The sequence below is a fragment of the Saccopteryx bilineata genome, chromosome 9 (genome assembly GCF_036850765.1).
Source record: "Saccopteryx bilineata isolate mSacBil1 chromosome 9, mSacBil1_pri_phased_curated, whole genome shotgun sequence".
Classification (NCBI taxonomy): Eukaryota; Metazoa; Chordata; class Mammalia; order Chiroptera; family Emballonuridae; genus Saccopteryx; species Saccopteryx bilineata.
In genome coordinates this window covers 77775073-77799284 of record NC_089498.1, presented here as the reverse complement: position 1 = coordinate 77799284, position 24212 = coordinate 77775073, and the positions used below count along the sequence as shown (strand labels likewise).

The 24212-nt window shown below is 40.7% G+C and overlaps 1 protein-coding gene across 7 annotated transcripts in view; it reads right to left on the bottom strand.

Annotated features, from left to right (window-relative positions):
* Positions 1 to 24212, bottom strand: part of KAT6B (lysine acetyltransferase 6B) — a 214948-nt gene that overhangs the window by 4738 nt on the left and 185998 nt on the right. For all 7 annotated transcript variants that reach the window (XM_066244013.1, XM_066244012.1, XM_066244011.1 and 4 more), the window contains exons 14-17: positions 6645 to 6876; positions 6173 to 6332; positions 5218 to 5577; positions 2428 to 2719 (exon numbers count right to left, since the gene is read on the bottom strand). In XM_066244013.1, coding sequence (XP_066100110.1) covers positions 2428 to 2719; positions 5218 to 5577; positions 6173 to 6332; positions 6645 to 6876 — 1044 coding nt within the window. The remainder of the gene's footprint in view (positions 1 to 2427; positions 2720 to 5217; positions 5578 to 6172; positions 6333 to 6644; positions 6877 to 24212) is intronic.

Here is a 24212-nt window from a genome sequence, read left to right as displayed (position 1 = left end):
TGAAACAAATGCATGAATAACTGAATACATCTGTAATCTACCACAAGATCATCATTTTTGCATGACATAAACTATAATGTATTTACCATGAAATGACAGAACATTTAAAACATAGGTATTCTTTTTATTGCTAATTCTATCCAGGCTGAATTATGGATCAATTTGCTGCTTAAATGTATGGTTTGAATACTAAAGTAAATAAGAAACAAACCATAATTGTCAAGTTCATTTTAGTCAGCTAATTTTATTTTTACTGTACCTGTATGCACATATAAATATAAATATGTAAATGTATTTATATAGATGTAAACAAACAAGAAAACATATGAATATATATAGATATAAAACACCCAAGTCTTCTTAAGATCTTTAGAAAGTTAAAGATCACACTGATCTCCTGGAGGGTCAATTTAAAGAAAAACTTGACAAAGAGAAATAGCCTTCTTAGAAGAACAGATTTTGGAGAACTTGTTCTGGAGAACAAAAATAAGATCTAATAATCATATCAAACAGCACTCCATTTGCCAGAAGGGAGCAACTTCTAATCCAATCAGTGCAGAGCAGGGTGAGCTTTTAGCTCATTTAGGCAATTGAAAGATTACACATAAACTTACCTGCAAGCACTACATTCGATTGGCTAGCCATAGAGAACACATACGTGATGTAGACGGACTCCTTCAGAAGTGCAAGGCACAATACCTAGTTCACAGACATCTCAAGATGTTCAGATGGTTTCACTTCTATTCACAGGGCAGGTGACAGCCATGCCAGTGCCCTGGGGATCCTATGCTCATTCCATGTGCACTAGACCTACCAGCTTTGACAGGAAAACCTCTCTAAATCAGAAGGAATCAGGTGTAACATGGCCACTTAGAATTTTTAAAGGCAAATGGCACCAAGTGGAGAATGAAAGCTAATTCATTTACAAGCTCCTGAGAAAAGAGCTAGGAACTGGCAATAAGGCTCAATTCCCACATAAAAATGACCTCTTGCTGCAGCTTGATGATGTTGTTTGTTTGTTTGTTTAAAGAAACCAAAGAGGCCTGACCTGTGGTGGCGCAGTGGATAGAGCGTCAACCTGGAAATGCTGAGGCCACCGGTTTGAAACCCTGGGCTTGCCTGGTCAAGGCACATATGGGAGTTGATGCTTCCAGCTCCCCCCCCCCCTTCTCCCTCTGTCTCTCCTCTCTCTCTCTCTGTCTCTCCCTCTCCTCTCTCTAAAAAAAAAAAAAAAAAAAAAAAAAAGAAACCAAAGAATAAGGCGCTTGGTTTCTCTATACCCAGAGTAAGATGCCATTCCCTCAGCAAAACTCTGTATGCAACAATAGTAATCCTGTTAATTAAGTCAAAAGATGCTTGCTCATGTTCTTAAAATTGTGGCTTTTCAAAAACAAGAGGGGTAACCTGTGTTGCCCAGGGAAATGAGACAGCCTATTCCCTAGAAGGGAATAAATTAAGTTTTCGAATATAGTAGTTTCAGCAGTAGAGAGCCTGTCTCATGACTGCTGTTTTTTGTTTGTTTTTTGTATTTTTCTGAAGTGAGAAGCAGGGAAGCAGAGAGACAGACTCCCGCATGCGCCCGACCAGGATCCACCCGTCATGCCCACCAGGGAGCGATGCTCTGCCTATCTGGGGTGTTGCTCCATTGCAACCAGAGCCATTCTAGTGCCTGAGGCAGAGAGGAAGGAGGGGGGAGGGGTGGAGAAGCAAATGGGCGCTTCTCCTGTGTGCCCCGGCCAGGAATCGAACCTGGGACATCCACACACCAGGCTGATGCTCTACTGCTGAGCCAACTGGCCAGGGCTGGGATGGCTGCTTTTAAACAGGGCATCAAAGATGGTTCACTGGGGTTTTAGGGATTTTTTTAAGAGGATGGGGTGAAGTGTCCCTGCTTCACTAAATTACTGTAGAATAGTAATTTAAAAGGAAGGACAGTTTCTTGATTTCTACACTGTCCTATATTATCAAAGCTAATAGTGATGGTGCAGGTGAGATGATTCTTGATAATAATACAAGACACCACTGATTATAAGATGCACCATCAATTTACCGTTTGGTTTTCAGGAAAAAAGAAAAGCTACTGCATTCCATGCTCACATTGATGATAATATATACCCTGATTTCAGAAAGACTAATGTGGGGGAAAAGTACATATTAGAATCAGGAAATGTAGTGTTTCTTACAGTCTCTTCAATAATTTCTGGAACGAAAGACAAACCCTCCTATAGGCATGTTGTTTAACACAAAATCCAATTCCAGGAAGAAGAGAGAGACTCCTTTATGAATGAGAAAGGACAGATGAGCACTTATTTCTGGTGGGTCCATACATCCTTGGAGATGCCTTTGGGCATGTCTCCAGGTGCCTGCTTTTGGGCAGTAATGTACAGATAGTCACAAGGGTAAGATTTTTACAATTCCTCCACTTACTTCTACAAGGGTCAGCATTCTTAAAGCAATGATTGTCTCTTCCTTCCTCTTTCTCTGTTTGTCTTTTCTTCCCAGGCTGATGCTGGAATGCTTTCCTCAGCACTGGCTTCCCGCCATCTTCCTCCATGTCAATCTCACAGGTAGGCTCCAGCTGTGGCATTGGCCTCTCTTCATCCGAGTTGTCAAAGGGCTCATTCAGAACTTCTGTCGTCTCGGAAATGGTCTCAGTTGTTACACTGCTGTTGATCCTCCTGCGTTTACGACCCCTTTTCTTCTTTAGTACAAAAGGCCTCTGAAATTAATTCCAAATATAATACATAGACCTCATGAGAAATTAAATGGTTGAGTCGATATGTAGCAAACATGTACTGAACGAAAGTCTAAGAATCTCACACATAAAGACTTCTGTATTGCCTTTGTACTTAACCTTCCATTTGATGTTTAACATCCCTCTCAGGCTCCAACTACACAGGCAAGTGCTTCCCAAATAAACTACTTGTTTACTCAAGCAGATGCTTTCAGAAAGAACACCCTAGAAATTTAACCATAGATTTTAAAAGCAAAGATTTGCTTTTCCAGCACATATTTTTCAAATGGTACTTGCTGGTTTCAATATCCTGGTAGCTAGTAAGTCATTAGGAACAACAATGTTTCTATAAATGTTACAATAATTAACTAACCACTGGGTCACTCACTGAATACTTGATAACTGCTCAAGGAGCCCTTACTATATTCACAGCACCCTAGGAAATTTGATGGTATACAAGACCAGCCTCCTGGTCCCATTTAACTGGACTTCAAGAACAATAAACAGAGCACTTAAAAGATTAAAATGTTAAAAGAATCACTTATTGGTGGCTGCAGGAATGTCATTAACTGATAATTTTACAAAATGTTTTAATATAGAAAGCATCTGAAAAATAAGACATAAATAAGATCTGTCTTCTTTACATAAGATATATAAAAATTTATTTTTCTAACTGCACTAAAAGTTGGCACCAATGACTTCCCATACCTGCAATTATAAAATATATTTTTTTAAGCAAATGTGGTTAATGATGCAAAATTTAAAAAATAGGAATAAAAAGATTTGCTGCTAAAATGTAACTGTCAATAATGGGCCCTAAAATATTATTGAAAATACACTGCAAAGACGGGTTCAAATGCGTGGTTAAAACTCAAACTAGGCAAACCGTATCCAAGAGTTATTGTGTTTCACATTTTTAACTCTAAATGTTCACTAAAGTGTACATATTAAGCCTGATAATCATATCCTATAACTTAACATTTATGGTTATTAACCTCCCAATTGGCCTGCCCTCCCTAATATACTAGAATTTTCCCCAACATGAGTATAGCCAATATAAAGAGCTGGTTTTCTTTCTTTCTTTCTTTCTTTCTTTCTTTTTAAGTGAGAGGAGGGGAGATAGACTCCTGCATGCACCCGGACTAGGATCTACCCGACAACCCCTGTCTGGGGCCAATGCTCAAATCGACCAAGCCACCCTCAGCACTCCCGATGCTCGGTCCAGCTGAGCTATCCTCAGTGCCCAGGGCCGATGCTTGAACCAACTGAGCTACTGGCTTTGAGATGGGAAGAGACAGAGAAGGAGGCGAGAAGCAGATGGTCACTTCTCATATGTGCCTGGACCAGGGATCAAACCCAGGACACATCTGCATGCTGAGCTGATGATGCTCTATCCACTGAGCAAACCGGCCAGGGCAAGAGCTGGTTTTCTTTAGGTTGAGTCCATTTATATAATGTTAGGCCATAACATGCCCTGAATAATTCTGGTTTTTGAGGTTTTTAAAACAAATTTCTTTGGTTATATATATAATGAATACATACATGAATACATTTTCTTTGTAAGAAATTAAAACATTTTTCCTAAGTCTGAAGTCCACTTTATAGGATGCTCATTTCTACCCCTATTCTACAGCTGCCCTTCCACTAGAAGATTCCAGGCTTTGAAGAAAGCACAGAGAGCTGGGAGTTAAAACAACAGGTTCTTTGACAAACCCAACACGGGATGGCCTTGGGCAGAGTCTTAACTTGTATTGTTATCTCTGTTAGTCTTGGCTACACTAATATTATCTGGCCCCTCCATAAGTCACAGGTAGAGGCTGAAGACAAAGATACCAGATCTGGGTGGAGAAATTACCTAAAGCCAAAATCAATTTTTTACCTTCTGCACAGGGTGTATGTAGAGAAACCACCAGGCCACTAAGATATGAGAAATTTCAGTAATGTGTACTTGGCCACAAATGCAAAATATCAGCATCCAAACGAACAGCTTAAAATAGCTTCTAAAAATTCTATGCCAAGAACAAGAAAAAGAAAGTATCAGGAGCGCTGGGCTTGGAGTCTGAGAACTCCCCTGATTCTGGCTCCATCGCTAATGGGTTGTGAGATCTTGGACAAGTCTCCCAGCCTCCATAGGCCATGGTATTTTCACCAAAATTTGTTGAAGGTGGTTTAAGTGCTCGTCAGGGCCCTTGCCTGCCTGTTCCCTCAGTCTGACTCACTCCAGCCCCAGAAACCAGCAGGTGGCAGTAACTACTAGACTAGAAAGCCAGCCTACCCTTGGTTTCCCGTCACAGCACTAACAAAACTCAAATGTAAACACAATCATGACTGTAAGATAAACGATGATGATATATGATCAGTGGGTTTGGATACAAATAAACTACATCTAAAGAATAGAGAATAAAACAAATACTAATAGAATGTTTGCAATGACAAGATTTGATTGAAACTGACTCAGACTGAAAATCTAAACAGACACATACCTTTCTCTTTATGGCAACTGACTGTGGTTTAGTTAATTTTGGAGGAGAGCTTTGAATATTTTCTTCCTCCTCTTCTTCCTCTTCCTCCTCTTCTTCCTCCTCCTCCTCTTCTTCTTCCTCTTCCTCTTCTTCTTCCTCCTCCTCCTCCTCCTCCTCCTCTTCTTCTTCGTCCTCCTCTTCTTCACTGGTCTCTTTAGACAGCTGCCCTCGTTCCCCTGCCACTGGCCGGCTCTCCGGGGAATGCAAATATTTATTTTTCGATTGTACTTTTGCAGGTGATTGCCTACTGTTAGTTCTAGATGACAGGATTTCTTGTTCCTCTTTTTCCCAGCAGCTAGCTTGTTCCATTAGCCGCTCAGCCTGAGGGGGAGGGTAAAAATGGCAGGCTGGTGAGAGGGCAGTTAGGTAGCCAGAGCCTCTAGGGATCAAGGGCAAAGGATCTCTATGTCATTTCTGATCAGGACAGTCAGCCAGCCAAGCAACATTCCAGCTGCATCATCTCAGGACTCTTTGACATCAGTTAGGATAACAAATCAAAGAAGATTGGGTTTCATGGGATATTTAGCAGTATTAATGATGCAGCGAATTGATTTGAGTCCTTTATCAGTACATTACATGCTCACTGGCATGGAGCACTTTAAGCAAGTTCATAAACACAAAGAATCGATTGACACTGCAGCCCTGGAGCTCAGCACCAAATGCGATCTGATTACATGCTGTCAGGAGTGAAAAATGCTGCTTTGTGATCAATAATAAATGTTTCATTTTTCATACTCAATTCAATAAAATTATCATGTCTTACCATGCAACCTCAGTTAGATAAATTAGTGCCATATCATTTCATAAGCTCTCTCTACACAACCAAGCTTTTGACAATGATGTTAATGACTTTCTTAGCTTGAGAATGCTACAAGATAAAAGTTATACAACTTAGTGTGATGAGGCCAATCATTACCTCTTTTTCAGCTTCTCGCTCTTCTTCAGAAACTGCAGCATTAGAAATTAAAATTGGGGTCCACCTCAGACTCTCTGGATCAAGTTCATTGGACCGGGAACAGGTTTTCAGCTTTTCCATGTGGCCCAATATCAACTTTTCCCTTCTAATAATAACAAATCTGCAATGTGATGAGGCAGAACAAAGTGCAATCAAAAGCTGAACTTTCATTTCACCTTCACATAATGATATACACTAGCACTAATAGTACCTGGGTGAGGAAAAATCAGAAAGCTTATCAGTGAAAATGGACAGCAAAGTGAAATTTGACCAGCAAAAAAGTGTCATTTCCTGTTTTCTTTTTAAAAGAGTTTAATAATACTGTTGGGGAGCCTCTTATCTTTAACTGGAATGAACCTGCCTGACTCCAGGGATCCTTTCCAGTGTAAGATGCTTGAGAGGCAGCGGGGTTGGCCAAGGCACCAGCACTCACCTGCCCTCCCTCTTGTCAATCATGTGGAGATGCTGCAGAGTGGTGGCGATGTCGTGGGGGCACATGCCCGTAGCTCTGCTGATCGCCTTGATGCTGATGTGCCTCTCGTGGTGGCGGTAGAGATATTCTAAGATAACACTCTTCCAATAGGCCAGGTAGGAGAGCCGGCCCAGGTCCGAGAGTGGCTTTTCAGGAGAGCCTGCCTGGCCTTCTCTTCTGGAAAGCAAATAGCCTACAGCAGAAAAGCAAAGTCAACCTCACTGTGGTGTTTTCAGACACTGAAATAGGGGCCACTTAAAATAATACAAGTAGCAACAAGGGAAAAACATCAGAGAAATACATGAATTTCGTGTATGTCGTCTCTTCCCAGTTACAGCAGTTTGATTTCCATGAAGGATCTTTTTGTAGTGGCGCTATAAGTCAACGCCTATAGATACCAGTAGCATTCCAGACATACACTGTGGCATATTTAACAAAACCAAGACTGAAGACATTACTTCTGATAAGTCTGAACACTCAATACTCACACCAGCTTTAGATTCTTTCAAAAAGTAAATGTTAGGCACTTACTCAGAAATCCTGTGGAGGGATCACCCCCAACATTAATGGGCAAGTGTTTTCCGCAGGAAGGACCTAATGACCCTTTGACAGCTGGGTCTTAATAAGAGAGAGGGGATCTCTGCTGACTCTGACTCTATATTGCTTGTTACATTTAACTAGCGGGCTGATCTGAAGCTTTGTTTTAAGACTAATGAAAGAATGTCTTTTAAGTCAACTGCTCCAACTCTGTCAGCTCTGCTTGCTGTTTTCATCTCTTTCATGGAAATTAATTTATAATCCAAATCCAGAACAAAACAAACAAAACAACTTCCTTAAAGCAAACTGTTTCACGTACACACAGAAAATCCCTGCGCATGGAAAGCTATTGAATGTATATTTTACAGCATTACTGTGGGGTTCCTTAGCCCTTTAAAATGAGAAAAACTTTAAATCCACTTAAAGGTAATGAATGAAAGCTGCCAGCCGTCTTGGTAATTAAGAACCACTTACGGAGTAGAGAAGAAATGCTATAAACTAATGCTGTCTACCTTGCTTTAATTATCTATTTCAGCAGCCTCCCCTTCATGAACTTCTTAAATTTAAACAAACATTAACCACATACAGTAGGTGGCAGCAATTACAAAATCATGCTACTCTCTGTAAACCACCCAAAATCTTCAGCATTTTTCTTTATCTACATTTTCAAAATGGCTGCATTCTCAAGAATTGTCTCGATTTTGGATTTTTTTGTTAAAAGGAGAAATGCTTCTGATACATTTCCTGCCCCTCACTATCACTGTAAATAATGCAGAAATATAGAACAAGAACTCCAACCTGACCCTAGAGGGGTAAATAACACAGCAGTTTGCATTTTCATGGTTTAATCTGAATGCCATTATAAAGAATAGGCGTATATTTAACTTTAGATTTTGCTGCAGTCTTCTGACTTATTTGTCTCTTTAACTCATGTTCAAGTGCAAAGAATTTGAATGCAAGCAAGCACCACAAATTTCACAGTCAAACCCCTGATCACACATCATTCGGCTTCACACACAGCCTTCGGAAGCAGTGTGTCAGGAATGCTAACAGTGCCGAATCCAGCCCATAGAGTCCCTGCCCTGTCAATATGGAGAAAAGCTCTGTTGCCAGTTACAAAGGGTGCCCAAATTTCAGAACACAGATAATTGGCACATCCGTCCCCTGCCTTCTAAGTGCTTGGAACATGCTGAGAAATTTACTCGGGCAGCTGGAGGTCCCAGCTCTGTACTCCTGGGGCATAGAGAACCACAGTGCCATGGATGTGGAACTAACCCCCTTTTGTCTATGAGATCCCACAATTAAAAGTCCCCTGCAGTGACTGGCAAATTCCCACTGGTTCTGATCTGAACCCCACAGTAGGGGACAGAAAGCACCCCCCCAACCTAGCTGAAAGGTTTCTGTATAACCCAAATGGTCAGAAGGTGGTGTGAGCCCTCATATCCCCCACAACAACAAGCAAACTTACCCAGGAAGCACTTGTACTTCTTTCTTCTTTGTTCTGTCTTCTCTTCCCACACCCCTACTCTGGCTAAGAGGAAGCAGCCAGAATCCCCTCAGAATAGATCTTACACAGCTGTCCATGCTTTTACACCTGAGGTGGTACACATACACCTTAGCAGGGCCCGAGCTGACAATGGTTAGGCTGCTGGAACTATCAGGCAACCTGAGGGTCTGTGGAGAGCATTTAGAAACCTTTCAGCCCTTGCTATTCCCGCCACATGAAGGGGCTGTCTCCCGCGACACCCTCTTGGACAGAGTCCGCAGTCTGACTGCCACTGCCACAGAAGAGCCTGGCGCTCCAAGGGTCAGGGGGCACACGCACACCGAGCCCACTGGACTTCCACAGCAACTGCCCCATACTGCCCAGCAAAACACCAAGCAGGCTTTCCGGGATGATCAACCCCGACATCGCAGACTGTACAATGCCAGTGCCGACGTCACTGTGCTGCCTGCAGTTTGCTCTCCTCCTCTCTGACCTCATGAAACTCTCAAGGAGCTGACAACAATGAAAGGAACTTACACACGCTGAGAGCCATTTTAGGTTCACAAAGTCTCCTCCTGAAGGAGAAATTCTAGGTTTAAACGGAATAAAGTTCCACAACCAGTATGACCCAGGTAAACTTCTAATTCCTTACTAGTTAAGTAAAATCCCTTGTAATACATTAAAATATACAGCTGAGAAGAAAAAGGTGGGTCCAGTCTACTCTAGTCCACTTGTGCACTAGGGTCAGTGGTCGGCAAACTGCGGCCCGCGAGCCACATGTGGCTCTTTGGCCCCTTGAGTGTGGCTCTTCCACAAAATACTATGTGCGGGCATAAAGGCCAGCTCAGGAGTACCCTAATTAAGTTAATAACAATGCACCTTCCTATATAGTTTAAGTATAAAAAATTTGGCTCTCAAAAGAAATTTCAATCGTTGTACTGTTGATATTTGGCTCTGTTGACTAATGAGTTTGCCGACCACTGCACTAAGTTGATGTAATGTATTATTTCAATGTCACCTGCAACAGGCACTTTCCTTCTAAAACACTGTAGCTGGTGGTGGCATTTCACTACAGTGTGTCCGTAAAGTCATGGTGCACTTTTGACCGGTCACAGAAAAGCAACAAAAGACGATAGAAATGTGAAATCTGCACCAAATAAAAGGAAAACCCTCCCAGTTTCTGTAGGATGATGTGACAGCATGTGCGCATGTGCAGATGATGATGTAACACCATGTATACAGCAGAGCAGCCCATGGCCATGCCAGTTGAGATGTGGACGGTACAGAGGAAAGTTCAGTGTGTTCTGTGGCTCACTAAATTCGAATCCGTGACCAAAGTGCAATGTGAATATCGGCGTGTTTATAACAAAGCGCCACCACATAGGAATAACATTACTGGGTGGGATAAGCAGTTGAAGGAAACTGGCAGTTTGGTGGAGAAACTCTGTTCTGGTAGGCCATCAGTCAGTGATGAGTCTGTAGAGGCTATACGGGATAGCTACCTAAGGAGCCCTAAAAAATCTGTGCATGAGCCCATATCAAACTGCACTGAATAGGTATGAAAGTGGGAGAGTTTTCCTTTTATTTGGTGCAGATTTCACATTTCTATCGCCTTTTGTTGCTTTCCTGTGACCGGTCAAAAGTACACCATGACTTTACGAACACACTGTATTTTGGCCTTCACGAAATGCTTTAAAGAATGTATTTCTTGCCATCTTTTGTTTCCTTCTACTTTTTATAGGCTTCTCAAATCATATTACTACGTAGCCCACTGACAGAATTTTTGGTAAGAATGTTTGAGAAATTATAGAGATGTGGTGGTTTAAGTTAGAGCTCTTGAATTTAACTTACTAAAAAGATTCCAAAAAATTGATCTAAGATGCAGGGAAATAAAAAGCACTTAACTTGGAAGCCAGTGTATTTATCCTGAAGAATCTGAGACAAATATAATACACCCCTGGTGAAGAGATTCCCATGGTGCTCTAACACCTTTCCTAACTCAGCACACTTTCAGTCAGAAAACCTGAACTATCCCCAGGGAAACCTGGCTGTTCAGATCGAAAACAAAGTGACGTTTGAAGGATAAACCTCAGTAGCTGCCGTATAATTAATAGCTGGTGAAATTATTCCCTCTAAACTGTCTGTGAGCCAGAGGTGCTGGTGAACCACATCTACTCTGCAATCCGGAGACTTGTAATTGAAAGCCGCCTGGCCCAGAAACGCCGCACCCATTCAACTAGCTTGACATTAGTGAAAGCTGGCTTCCTCTTTTGTTTCAGTGGAAGGTGAGGTCTGAATTTTAGTGCATGGACCACATACTTAATTCAAAAGATTATCATGGTGTTTGCATAAAGGTTAGATAAGAACAATGGGATTCCCATTGCAAAAGTTAAGCATTTCTATGCTTTACCACATGGGACTTAAAATTCCCCTCACCTCTGTTAAGGCTGACCTACTTGTTGTAAGAGAATCAGTTGTCATGTTAAACCAGCCCCATCCCTTGTGTTTGAAATGGTAACTCCCTCTTCAGGGGAGAGAAAGTGGTGGGGTGTTGCCTTTCTGTAAACAGATCCATAAACTAAAGAAGGAACAATCTAGACAAGGTCAAGATTTATTTTTGCAGACCTAATTCCCAAATTAATTGAACTCCCAGAATATTAACTGCAAGGTTAACCCTTTTAAAATATGAAACATTCCTTCCTTTTAAACTAGTAATATTTCAGGACTCTGGACTGGACCAGAAGTGAGATAATGTTCTCAAGCAAGGTGTGGACAAGGACAAGGATTTACTTGCACCTGGAACCAAACCATACAAACTTCCTCAAATACAAAAGTATAAACTTTGGCAAGGTACTCGTAACTTCCATCTGTCTGGATTATGTGTCTGGGGTAACTAGCTGCTTTTAGGAGGAACATAATCTTCAAGGATTACACACCTTTCATCAGACACCTGTTTAGTTCAGTGAACCCGGCTGAGAGGTTTCTATCAGTAGATAGCACTGGGTTTGCGAGCCTGGGAACTGACACCAGGCCAGGGGTTTATGGCAGCCCTCGAGCAAAGGAAATCCGATGGCTCTACCCACATATCTCAGGATTACAAAGGAAATTCACTGGCCTACACTCATCTGTTATAACATCTAGGGTTAAGCAGCTCTGTGACCAAGTGGATGAATGGCATGCAATCAGTTTAAATAGCGATAAAAGAACTTGACAGGTGATTTGTATCTCCTTGCTGATATTTTGTGGTGATTTTGCAATTACTGTAGTTTAAAAAGGAAGCTGAACCTTAGCCTTCCCACTTTTTTTCAGAGAAAAGGAATGTTCTAAATGGCCTGTATCTGCCTGAATTCTTACTGCTTGCCCTTTATTAAAAGATATAGATGCCTTCTAGCAAAAATGCAAATTTTGAAATTTTTTAGATTTTATCTATTTTAAGAGATTGCTTTTGAAAATATGGAAGTTGGAGACATTGCTCCCATAATTCTATGGGCTTAAAGTAATTACATAATATATAGAATAAATATTATTTGACTTCTCAACAGACTCTCAGTTCACTTCCTACAGACCAGTGGTTTTCAGAGGCAGTGGTGGGCAGACCTGCAGTATCAGCATCACCTGGGAACCTGGCAGAACTGCAAGTTCTCAGACCTACCAATCAGAAATTCTGGGGGCAGGACCCAGCACTTGTGCTGTAACAAGCCCTCAGGTGACTGATGCACGAGATTGAGGACCACTGCTGCAAACTGCTATGGAGCCGCTAGTTTTGATGAGGATGGGAAAGCTGCCCTGTGGTGTAGGAGAGCCTCAGATATACAGTGGGACTGAAGCATCTCAGTCAGAACTCGCCCAGCCACTTGGTGGTGAAGAACTGGGGGCAGGAACCTCTGAAGCCCAACCAGACTTGAAATATAGCTGGAGATCACCGAGTTGCTGAGTGGCTTTGTCCACAGGTTCTGTGCCTGTGCTTGTGAACCTTCACTGTACAAATAATCACCTGCTACAATTGAAGGTGTGGGAGTGGGGCCTGAGGCTCTGCATTTAGAACAAGTTCCTACACCATGAGCCACGCTTGAATAGCAAAGGTTTTCATATTAAAACCCATTATGTGCTAACATAATTTTTATGGTAATGACATTTTCTAAAAAACAAAAAAATTAGTGAGAACAGTACTGTTACATTTTGGCAAATCTCTTTAATATCTGGCTTAATTGAAAACAGCTACATTCTTACAGCTGTTTTGGTATTCAGTCTGTTGTGATATCACAGGTCATGAAATTTCTTGAAAACTCCACTGCAAACTCATAAGAGAAGGAGATACAAAGAATATCTTAGTATTATTTTGAAAAAAGTTGTGACTTAGCAGACTCCCTAAAAGGGCCTTAGGGACCTCCAAGGGTCCCTAGACCATACTTTCAGACCATCTGCATTAAATAAAAGATGAGAATAATTTTTAAAAGCTGGGCAACAAGGCCACAGGTATTATAAAACATTATAGCATTTATTGAATACAGTATGGCAATCTGAAGCACTATAGGTTGGTTAAGAACAAGGGTTCTAGAGCCAGACTGTTTGGAATGAAATCTAGAGTCCACCATGTACTAGCTGTGTGACCCTGGGCAAGTTACTTAACCTCTCTGTGCTTCAGATCCCCTGTCAATAAAATGTGGAGAATAATCATACTTATTTGTGAGGGTTGTTGTAGTAAATGAATTCATACAAACTATGAATAGTGCTTTGCATATTACAAATACACTATAAAAGTGCTAGGTATTATTACTAGTCAAAATGTTGAATAAATGAAATCTCAAAGTGATCATTTGGGTGACTGAGTATCTTTTATGTAGGGGAAAGAAAAAAACTTTAGACAGAAGAAAAGAGGCTGACACCACTCTACAGTCAGACTGCGAAGAGCTACCTTGCTTTCAGTTTTGCCTGAGGCACCTGAAAGCCACTCCATTCACTCCATTGCCTCAGACAGAAGTTCTCTCCGTCCATGCCCCACCTCCAAGCTAACCACTCAAGTATAAATTTAATTAAAGGAAGAAGCCATGAAAAATTTTATATACACAGAGCCTCAGGAATAATCTCAAGAAACTGGTGACAGAAAGTTCCCAGCAAACACTGTTCTGTGTCCCACAAATTCCCTTTGGTCCTTATGATCTTAATTTAAAGGACTACCCTCACGAAATAGCAAGCATCACACCACAATAACAATGACTGCTTGAGGGCTTCAGCAGAACCCAGAGACAGTCCCAGGACAGATGAAACAAAGACCCAAATATTCTAGAAGACCCAAGGATGTCCCTGGGAAAATGGCCCCAGCCAGTCAAACCCAGAGAGTGGAGACAGTGGGTCTTTGGGGAAGGAAGGCTGGCTGCCCTAGGTCATGCAACAGTCTGTTTTTCTAAGCCTCCTTTTTCTGCTCTCCCTTCTCAAAGATCCCATGAGCTCCTGGCTCCAGTGTTGAGTTCTTCTTCCTCAAGGATGTGCAAGGGTCACTGGTCTTTCTTTCTGAACTTCCACCTTCCATGCCCTCAGCCCGCCCCAAGTCTATGTGGGAGAGGATGGTATTCCTTCAACTCCCCCAAGTGGAAGGTGTACAGCAGGGGCACGAGGCCCCGCTGTTGAGGGACACACACGTGCACACACCAACAGACCAGGTGAGTTCCATGGCTCTGTGGGCAGGCGTGGACTCGCTGAGGGGTGGTCATCCTGTGTGTCAGTCACCCAGAGAAAAGCTAGGTGCTTATATGAACCCACAAAAACGAATTCATAAATAAGGCATCAATGGCAGGAACGGAGACTCTCCTCCCTGTGCAGCAACCTTGTGTTGAGGAGGTTAAACGTCTGCACAAGAGCTCCTCAGCTGTGGCAACCAAGCCCGAGATGCACCCCTGTGAGACAGCCACAGGCTAAAGATGAGTCAGTGGTATTTTTTATAATCGATAACGTAATCGGTGAGAATATCTCTTTATTTCTCCTTTTTCAATCTTCTAATCTACCCGAGTGGTTCTCAGTCCCAGCTGCACATTAGAATCACATAGGGGTTTTTAGAAACCCTGGACATCTATATCCCACCTAATCTCAACTCTTACCGATCTCAGGCCAGTCTGGGTTCAGATGTATCACGGGTTATGTTAAGCAAAGGGTCTTGGGGACTCTGCCCTGGTCAGAGTGTTAAATGGAGGTGCGGCACCAATTGCCTTTCTGTAGTCTGCCGCCCCAAAGGCTGTGGTGGTAGCAGAGGAGCCTGACGAGACCGAGTGGGTGAGTCTGGGGGAAACGGAGATATCAGTCGAGGCCACGGAGGAGATGCCACTCAGTAAACAGAGCTCTGTGAGGCTTACCTTAGATTTCACAGAGGTTTCATTTATTTAAACATTTAATGAAGGACTATTTGTTTACGTGTGGCATGTCATCACACCAGCAAGGTCCTGTTCTGGTGTATTAGAGGAATATAATTTTGCTTTCTACAAAGATGACCATGTATGACATAGATTTGGTCTCTCAATTTCCTTGTTAGAAAAATGAAGCATGTCTGACAAGGATAAAATGATCACAGAATAAGAGATGCTGCACTTTGTCAATGGCACTTATTCCCCAAACTAAAGTCATTAGGGTAAAGCAAGGATTTTAAAAAATATCTTTCCTTAGATATGTTTGGGAAGTAACCAAGAGTCTTCATGAAGCCCACTGCCTATCACAAATCTAAGAGAAGCTCTGTTTCGTCACTGGAGGCATTCCTCGTTAGGTAACGGTAAATATCAGCACCATGGCCTTCGAGTGACAGCAATTCAGAAAATGTTAGAATAACGCCTTCTTTTACCTTTTTTGATTTTCCACAGTTCAAATCACTTTTAAATTCTGCAAAATTATCGTAAAAACTAAAAACAAAATTTTTTTTAAGATTAATAATTTGGCATTTTACAATTATTTCCTGTTATAATTATTGGTGATTTGATCTAAAAAACTATTTCAGAAACTAATTTAATTCTTCCAAGTTTAAAACTGGATGACAGTTTCACATTTAAGTTACAAAATCCTGGTGGTAAGAATTTATCATTAAAAAGTTACAACATTTTAAACACAGCATTAAGCACATGCATACTTCAAATACAACATCTGCTCCAAGCAATTACCTGTAAGTTCTTACAATGCTTCACCTGTAAGACTGCTCTCCTACTGCTAAAGTTTTCCTTAAATAAAACTACTAAAAGCAAAAACTGGAGTGCTTTTGCCCACTTTTATAGGTCTGAGGCTCTGTGGGGGCAGCTGAGATAGTTCATTCGAATACCTAGTCACCTGGTCTACCCTCCCCCAGCAGCTGGAGTGGGAGCACTTACTTCAGCGTGGACACCGGCCCTGGTTTCAGAACCAAGCTTGGGAAGACACGTCAATTACAAGAGCAATGTGCCTGTCCATTCACTCTCCCACAGCCCCCTGAGTACTTGTGTGTCTGTCTGTGCAGGTAGACCAGCTAGAATTTTCAAAAACAGGTCAAAGTAGCTGTAATCCCAATCCTGGGTGATGAGTTTTTACACAGCAATAATGAACAAAACCGGAGAAATATAAAATCAAGATTTTCCTTTGTTTTCAAAGTACATTTCAAAAGGCAATTTGTCGGTCTTTGAGATAACTTCCTAAACCAAAGAACAGTCCTGTCTCCCAATCTGACTGATCAACTAATGTTGAAAATAAAAGGTAGAGAAACTATTTCTAGTCCTCAGGTCAGCTAAAGAAACAGTCCTATCCACTCATCTGCAGAAATGAAAAATTTCTCTTTTTAGTCATTTTTTGTCTCCCATAAGCTTCCAAGCAGCATTTGAGGTAAAAAGCCTCTGGCATTAAATAAATGGTGGTGTCCCCACAGGGTTACTGATGAGCGCATTTTGACAGACAAGCAGCACACATATAGGATGGGGTAAAATGAGGTGTTCAATTAAGAGACAAGCTGGTTGCTAGTGGAACTGGAGTCATGCAAGTATCTAGCCTTTAATCCTATAGGAATCTTAAAGTCCAAATTGGCTATAGTTAGATGTTAGCTGTTGGAAAAACAAAATCATATAAAGTATCACTAGCAGCATTAAAAGATATCAATTACTATCTCTTGAGTTAGTAGGTAATACTTTTCCCAAAGTCCACAATTTAGACAGGATCCCTAATACTGGCAGTACTTAGAGTTGAGACTTCAATAACAATACATTAATATTAGAACACCTTTTGTCATAATACACCAACATTATCCCTGTGATCCTGTGTGGTCACTATTAATCAAAGAATCTTCATTCAACTTTCAAAGGACTGGAGCTTTAGTAGTGTATATGACAGTTGAGTGCCTACCATGTTGTAGGCACTTTTCCAGTTAGATTGTATACAGACACTCTATTTTCCAAATTTAATAAGAAAAAAAGCTCTGGGAGTTTAATTTGTTAACAAGTATGCAACTGCTAAACACAAGAACCACAAACTACGTAAATACCCGGAACTCAGATATATTAACAGCTAAAGTTCATTTTTTAAGAATCAATTCAATATGCTACATGCAAGCAATCAATCATACTGCAATCATCATTTACAAATCAAAGTACAACGCATATACTCACAGGGGCATACTGACAACCAGGTGGAAGTGTTTGATTACGGATGAGCAGATTGAAACTGTAAATTATGTAACTGTCTTTGTAATTATCCTGCTTGAGAACCAAAAGAAACTTCCTGTATAATTTTGCAGGAGAGTGGAGACTGAGATACAGAATTGCTTTTTGGTTGGTCTTAACCCTTCAACAGCTATTTAATTATGTGTGATGAGGTCAAAGAAAGTTTATGCTTAATTTATGAAAAATTGGCAGGGAGCTATTTCAAAGTAATCCTCTGAAAAGCTCCAGATTATAATGAAACCTGATGAGTTCTCTTCCTCTTCAAGAAAGATTTATCTAAATTATTTGGTAAAATAAACATTTAAAACAAATTCACAGGCGTCATTCATTTTATTTCCTTTCTAGAAACATTCATTATGGTCTGCAAGTTTTTAACTGGATGCAACTGAAAAGCTGTGGGGGTAGAAGGCTGTCAGAGTCCTCATATGCATCTTCTGCTTTGGTAGGGGAAAAAATCTCATTAAGTTCCTTAAATTCATGGGGAAAAGCTCCGACACTGGGCAAACCACAGGGCAGGACTTCTAATCTGCGAACAGAGATTCATCCTAAGAAGAAGGAAGCCTATTTTGCAATAATCAGCAGAATCTCATTTCAGCATATTCCAAGACATTCTAGCCTTTTTCTTTCCCTTTCTTAAAATATAACTTTTTTTTTTTTTTTTACAGGGACAGAGTCAGAGAGAGAGATAGATAGGGACAGACAGACAGGAACAGAGAGAGATGAGAAGCATCAATCATCAGTTTTTTGTTGCGACACCTTAGTTGTTCACTGATTGCTTTCTCATATGTGTTTTGACCGTGGGCCCTCAGCAGACCAAGCAACCCTCTGCTTCAGCCAGCGACCTTGGGTCCAAACTGGTGAGCTTTTTGCTCAAACCAGATGAGCCTGTGCTCAAGCTGGCGACATCAGGGTCTTGAACCTGGGTCCTCCTCATCCCAGTCCAATGCTCTATCCACTGTGCCACAGCCTGGTCAGGCTTAAAATATAACATTTAACACCTTTTCTGCAAGCACTGTTTCTAGTGCCTAAAGATCTATCCCAAAAATGAGAACTACTGAATATTCACCATTCCAGGGAGAAGGAAGGGCAATTTCCAACACTTACAACACCTGCCAGTATTGCTTTCCCTCATTTTGGATGGATGGATGGATGGATGGATGGATGGATGGATGGGTGGGTGGATGGGAGGAAGGGAGGGAAGGGGGGGAAGGAGGGAGGAAGGAAGGAAGTGGGGGAGGGGAGGAGAGGGGAGGGGAGCGGAGGGAGGGAGGGAGAGAAGGAGGAAGGGAAGTGGAGAAATAGAAAACAAACAAGAAAAGTGCAAATATTATAGTCTTTCTCTATCTCTTTGGCCTCTCTTCAGTCCACCACTAATTCTGCACAAACATTCCTCGTCTGAATCCTCTATTTTATTGCCACTTTGTTAACATACAACCCTTAAACTGTATTTCTCTAGGTTTAAGAGTGGACACATAATTTACAGGAATGCTATTCTCTAATGGACTAGTAGACTCAGTACGAGGATATGATTCTAGTAAATTTCAGTACATTTCCTTCACATGAAATTGGTTCTGTGAAGTCTGACATGGAACTGATACCAGTACACCAAATACCCCTGTACTCACACTTTGATCTTAAAGCAGGAAAGGTATCTGATGATGGCTGGATGTGTTTGTAAATTACAAAGAGAAGAGCTCTTTAAACAGGCCAAACACTCAGGTGGAACTCAGGGTCATCATAAAGACCACCCCAGTTGCTCTGTTTGTCCCCAACAACAGTAGCCAAGTAGGCATTGTAGCTTCCCTCACTCCCATCCCTGTCCTGAGGTCATTGGATCTTCCTGGCCTAGATGTAAAGTCTGTGTGTAGATATTGGGGGGGGGGTTTGCACTCAGGAGGCAGCCATCTTTTGTATATGAAAAGGTCCTTTGTCCACTTCTCCCCATTCCTGGAGGTGAAGGTCCTCAAGAGAGGGTACAGGGAGAATTAACAGTCCTTTCCTTACCTGCTTTCAAGAAAGGTCCCTAATTTCCAGAACTTATGAATATGTTACCTTATATGGGCACAGGGTTGCAGATGTGCTTAAGGACTCTGAGATGGGGAGGTTATCCTGGATGATCCAGGTGGGTCCGAGGTAATCACAAGCATCCTCCCAAGTGGAGGCAGCAGGGTCAGAATCATGGGTGATGTGACCATGGAAGCAAGAAGATGGAGTGATAGAGGAAGAGGCCATTAGTCAAGGGATGCTGGCATTCTCTAGGCACTGGAAAAGGCAAGGAAACATTCTCCCCTAGAACTTCCAAAAGGAGACAGCCCTGCTGATCCATTTTAGATTTTTGATATCCAGAACTGTATGAGATTAAATTTGTTGTTTTCAATGAATAAGAAAATAAATAAATAAATGAATGCATTACTAATATAATGACACCAATAAATCAAAAAAATTTCCACTTTTAATAGTCATAAAAATCTAGGGTCTAAGTCAGTTATCATAAGGCATGACTTCCCATGTCAAGACCGTCATTTTGTTCAAAAACAACAAAAATAAAACATAGGTAAAGAAAACTATGCCAAACAAATATACAGTTTAATGGATTATTATAAAGTAACTACCCTGGTAACCACCACCCAGGATTAAGACCTAGAAGTTTGTCCTCTACCCCCCAAACTTTCCATCTGTCACATCCCAATCACCCTTCCTTCTTCCTCATAAGTAAACACTACCCTGACTTTTTCAGTAACACATCCCCAGATACTACAGTCTATATCTGTTAAGTTTCTTTTAATCTATGGGTTCCATCCTTTACCCCTTCTTTTCCTTATAATTTATCTGCCGATGAACTGGGGCCATTTGTCCTATAGCATGTCCACAGTGTGGAGTTGGCTGACTGCATACTCGCAGTGCAGTGCAATTTGTTCACCTTTCCTCTGTGTTTCTGCAAAATGGCAGCTAGATCCAGAGGCTTGATCAGATTTGGGCTGATCCTTTGGCAAGACTACAGGTTGTGGTATGCTCCTTCATCAGGAAGCATGTAATTTTTGGTCATCCCCCTTTTTGCAATGTTTGCTGCTGTTAATGTTCAATGTTCACATCCACTAATTTATGTGCGAAATTGCAGAATAGTAATGTTTTAATTCTATCATTTTATTGTATTTTTAAAGATTCTATATATTGATTTTAAAAAGAGGAGAGGCGCATACAGACAGAGAGAGAGAAAGAGAGAAGGAGAAAGGCAAGGGGGAAGAGTAGGAAGTATCAACTCATAATTGCTTCATTTTAGTTGTTCATTGTTTGCCTGTCATATGTGCCTTGACCCAGGAAGCCCAGGGTTTCAAACCAGCGACCTCAGTGTTCCAGGTCGAGGCTTTATCCACTATACCACCACAGGTCAGACAATTCTATCATTTTAATGTCATTTGTTAGCCAGAATATACTCATAAAAATGCTTCCCCTCATTTATTATTTGATTACCTAGTGGTACAGTCCACACAGGAAACACAGGTTAATGGCTTCATTTACCAGTATGCAAGTAATGAATTGGTTCCTAGCATCCTCTAAATTTGTTTTTAAATATCATTATGAACATGTAAGTTTATATATATGATGAGTTTCAATCAATTGTAATTGTTATTTTTTTAAGAGTTTTCCTTTTTTTTCCTTTTTTAAAAATTTATTTATTCATTTTAGAGAAGCGAGACAGAGAGAGAGAGACAGAAAGAAGGGGGGGAGGAGCAGGAAGCATCAACTCCCATATGTGCCTTGACCAGGTAAGCCTAGGGATTTGAACTAGCAACCTCAGCGTTCCAGGTCGACGCTTTATCCACTGTGCCACCACAGGCCAGGCATTATTATTTTATTTATTGTCCAGTTGGAGCTTCTTCAAGTTGAATCCTGAGTCCTTAATAATTTTTGCCTCTCTGCTGTATAGTACAAAAAGAGGGAACAAACCTTTTTACAGAACAAATTCTCTACATTTTAAATGATTCAATTTGCCCCCCACAAGGACATATGCAAATATATTGTGTCAAGTCAGATCTACCTGTACTACATTTTCTCAAGATTTCAGCAAGTTTTTTCCATTACTTTTTACTGTGTACAACTGCTGTGTAGACTAATGGCAGAATGAAGTGATCACTCCCCAGCCTTCCTGTCCTATGACACTCCCCAGTCCAGGCCACCATCACATTTTATCTGAATACTGCAGTAATATTAGAACTGTTTTCTTAGTTCCAGTCTTACACCCCCTCTACATAAATGTTTTCATAAATGCTACGGTCTTGGGACCTGGATTCCCCAGACTGCTGGGATACAAATCCTGATCTCACTTCTTACTGTCTGATGGGCAAATTACATAATCTCTCTGTGTCTCAGTCTCCATACCTAAAATGTTTATCATGAGGATTAAGTGAGTTACTACATATAAATCACTCTAATAGTATTTGGCGCTTAGTAAGAAGACAATATTGACCTGCTATGATTTTCTTAAAACAAAACAAAACAAAACAAAAAAACCTTTCAAATGTACAATCTCAGTGCACATTTTTTTCAATATAGACAAATGGGTCACATGCAAAACTAAATTACTAATCCAGTCAACTATTTTAAGTGCTTTACAAACATTAACTTAAAATAATTTTGTTGAAAAAAGGAGTTCCTCTATTATGTTATTAATCCAGAGCAGGACTCAATATAAATAATTATAAAACAGAGGTTTCTATATTAGTATACATAAAAATGTAGCACTAATATTAGAGTAAAAATATTAACCACAACCTACAGGGACAAAAAAAGGATTCCTAACTAGCACTTTCCTAACAATTCTAAACAAAGTAAAGAAAAGCTTCTGGTTTACCCAAACAAATCAATATAAAAATACTATCTTACAACTACCTGAAATGATAAATGTGTCATTCAGAAACATATTACGAGAAGAAGTTTTTACCTTACAATATTCTATGTCAAACATAATGTCTACAATAAGCTGGAATATGTTTAAGGAGAATATAGTTCCAAAAACAGGTATAGCACTAATTTCAACCAATCAGAACAGTACCTTTCTGGATCTTATGTTAATAATGGAAAAGCGCTTCCCTTGCATAAATCTAACAGGGAAAATGGAAAAGAGAGCTGGAAGCACTTCCTTCTCTACACTGCATGTACCTCTCGCACGCAGCCTCACCTGGCTGGGATGGATCTTCTGTGCTAGACCGTCCACTTCCCTGTGGGCAAGGACTGAGTCATTTATCCTTACGGTCTCCTCCCCTAGGCTGACCCTGGCACAACCTATATAAAGCATGTTTATTGAAGAAGGGGCGAAGGAATAAATAAGTGAAAAAAACAAAGACTGAGAGGAGATCTGAGACCTAGCACCAATTCTGCCATAAGCTAGAGGGGATGAATCTGGTAGGAGTTGTCAGAGATGCAAAGAAGAGGACGGACTAGACTGCCTGCTCACTTATTCATTTACTTCCTCACCAAACCTTTCCTGGGCACACCCACAATGTACCTGGCTCTGTGCTTGGAGGTCGCCCTCATGATGGCATTGCCTAAGGCATCATGCAGTGCTGAAGGTTAGGTTTCTCATACTAATTATATGAATGAAATTTGCCCAGTAGTGGGTTTCAAAATGACCCACTGCAAATTCTGGTCAATGTTAGAAACCCAAATAGACAAAAAAATCTGTGGGGAAAAAAAGTCCACCTGTATTGCAAAACTTGAAGAAATTCTGAGCTATGTAAGACATAAACAGTAGCTGCAGATGTATGTTTCATATTTACAGTGTTTTCATTGAAGCTATGAATATAAACTCTTCTGTAAGAGCTACTTATTTATGACTGGCTTAGTTCAAAAAGAAGATACATAAATAAAATGTTAGCTGCACAGCTTCATACAACTCATTTCAATGTGTTCAGTAACAGTCAACCTCCAAATAAATCAAAGAGAGCTCAATTTTCAACCTGATGTTATCTTTATCATATTAAAATAAATTATACTTCAGCCCAATGCAATGAAAACAGTCATGACAAGGCTTTTAGTACAACATATTATAATAAGAAAATAAGGAAAAATAGCTATTTTCCTTATTATATTAAACTATAATTTTATTAAAATATGTCATCATTATACTTGATTACTCAGGTCAAAACATGTCTTCCAAAACCCAGGAAAGTCTGAGGATATAGCTGCTGGTCCTATCTGCTAACAAGTGTCATGATGGAGCTGGGCGGAAGGGTTCCTGTCTGAGAAAAGGCTACGAAGGACTCAAGCACCATTTCAAAAGCATAACGTATTATTCTTTAATGACTGCCTTGACTGCGCTCACCCAGGGAGAACAGCTGCTGGGAAGCTATGCAAAGAGAGCAGCTTTCTTGACAGTTTCTTAAGACTAAAGTTAGACTTTTCCTTCTAAAATAAATGTATGAGGAAATAAATTATCTGATAAAACTAAGGAAAAGATAAGTGTCTCTTCAACCAACTGTGTATAAATGTGAATTCTGTCACGGTTCTCTTTTCTCTGCCCAGGGTTGGTAGTAGATAATGGCAATCTTCTTCCTGATTGAAACTTAAAAGATTCTAGGATACAGGCTGCACTTGAGCAAAAATGCCAGACCTTAGAAGAAGGCAGGCACACCTGACATCATTTGGAAGTAAGTACACCACAGCTGGTTATGTTCTAATAAAATTCTTTTTCCTATGAATCACATGTGAGAAGAGAAAGTACATTAAGCAAACTCTTCCGATGATAATTCATTCAATAGTTATTCAATAAATAATAAGAACCTACTAAGTGCCAAGCTCTTCTGGGAAATGAGAATGAAGAGAATAGTCTCTACCCCATGAAGCTCACTT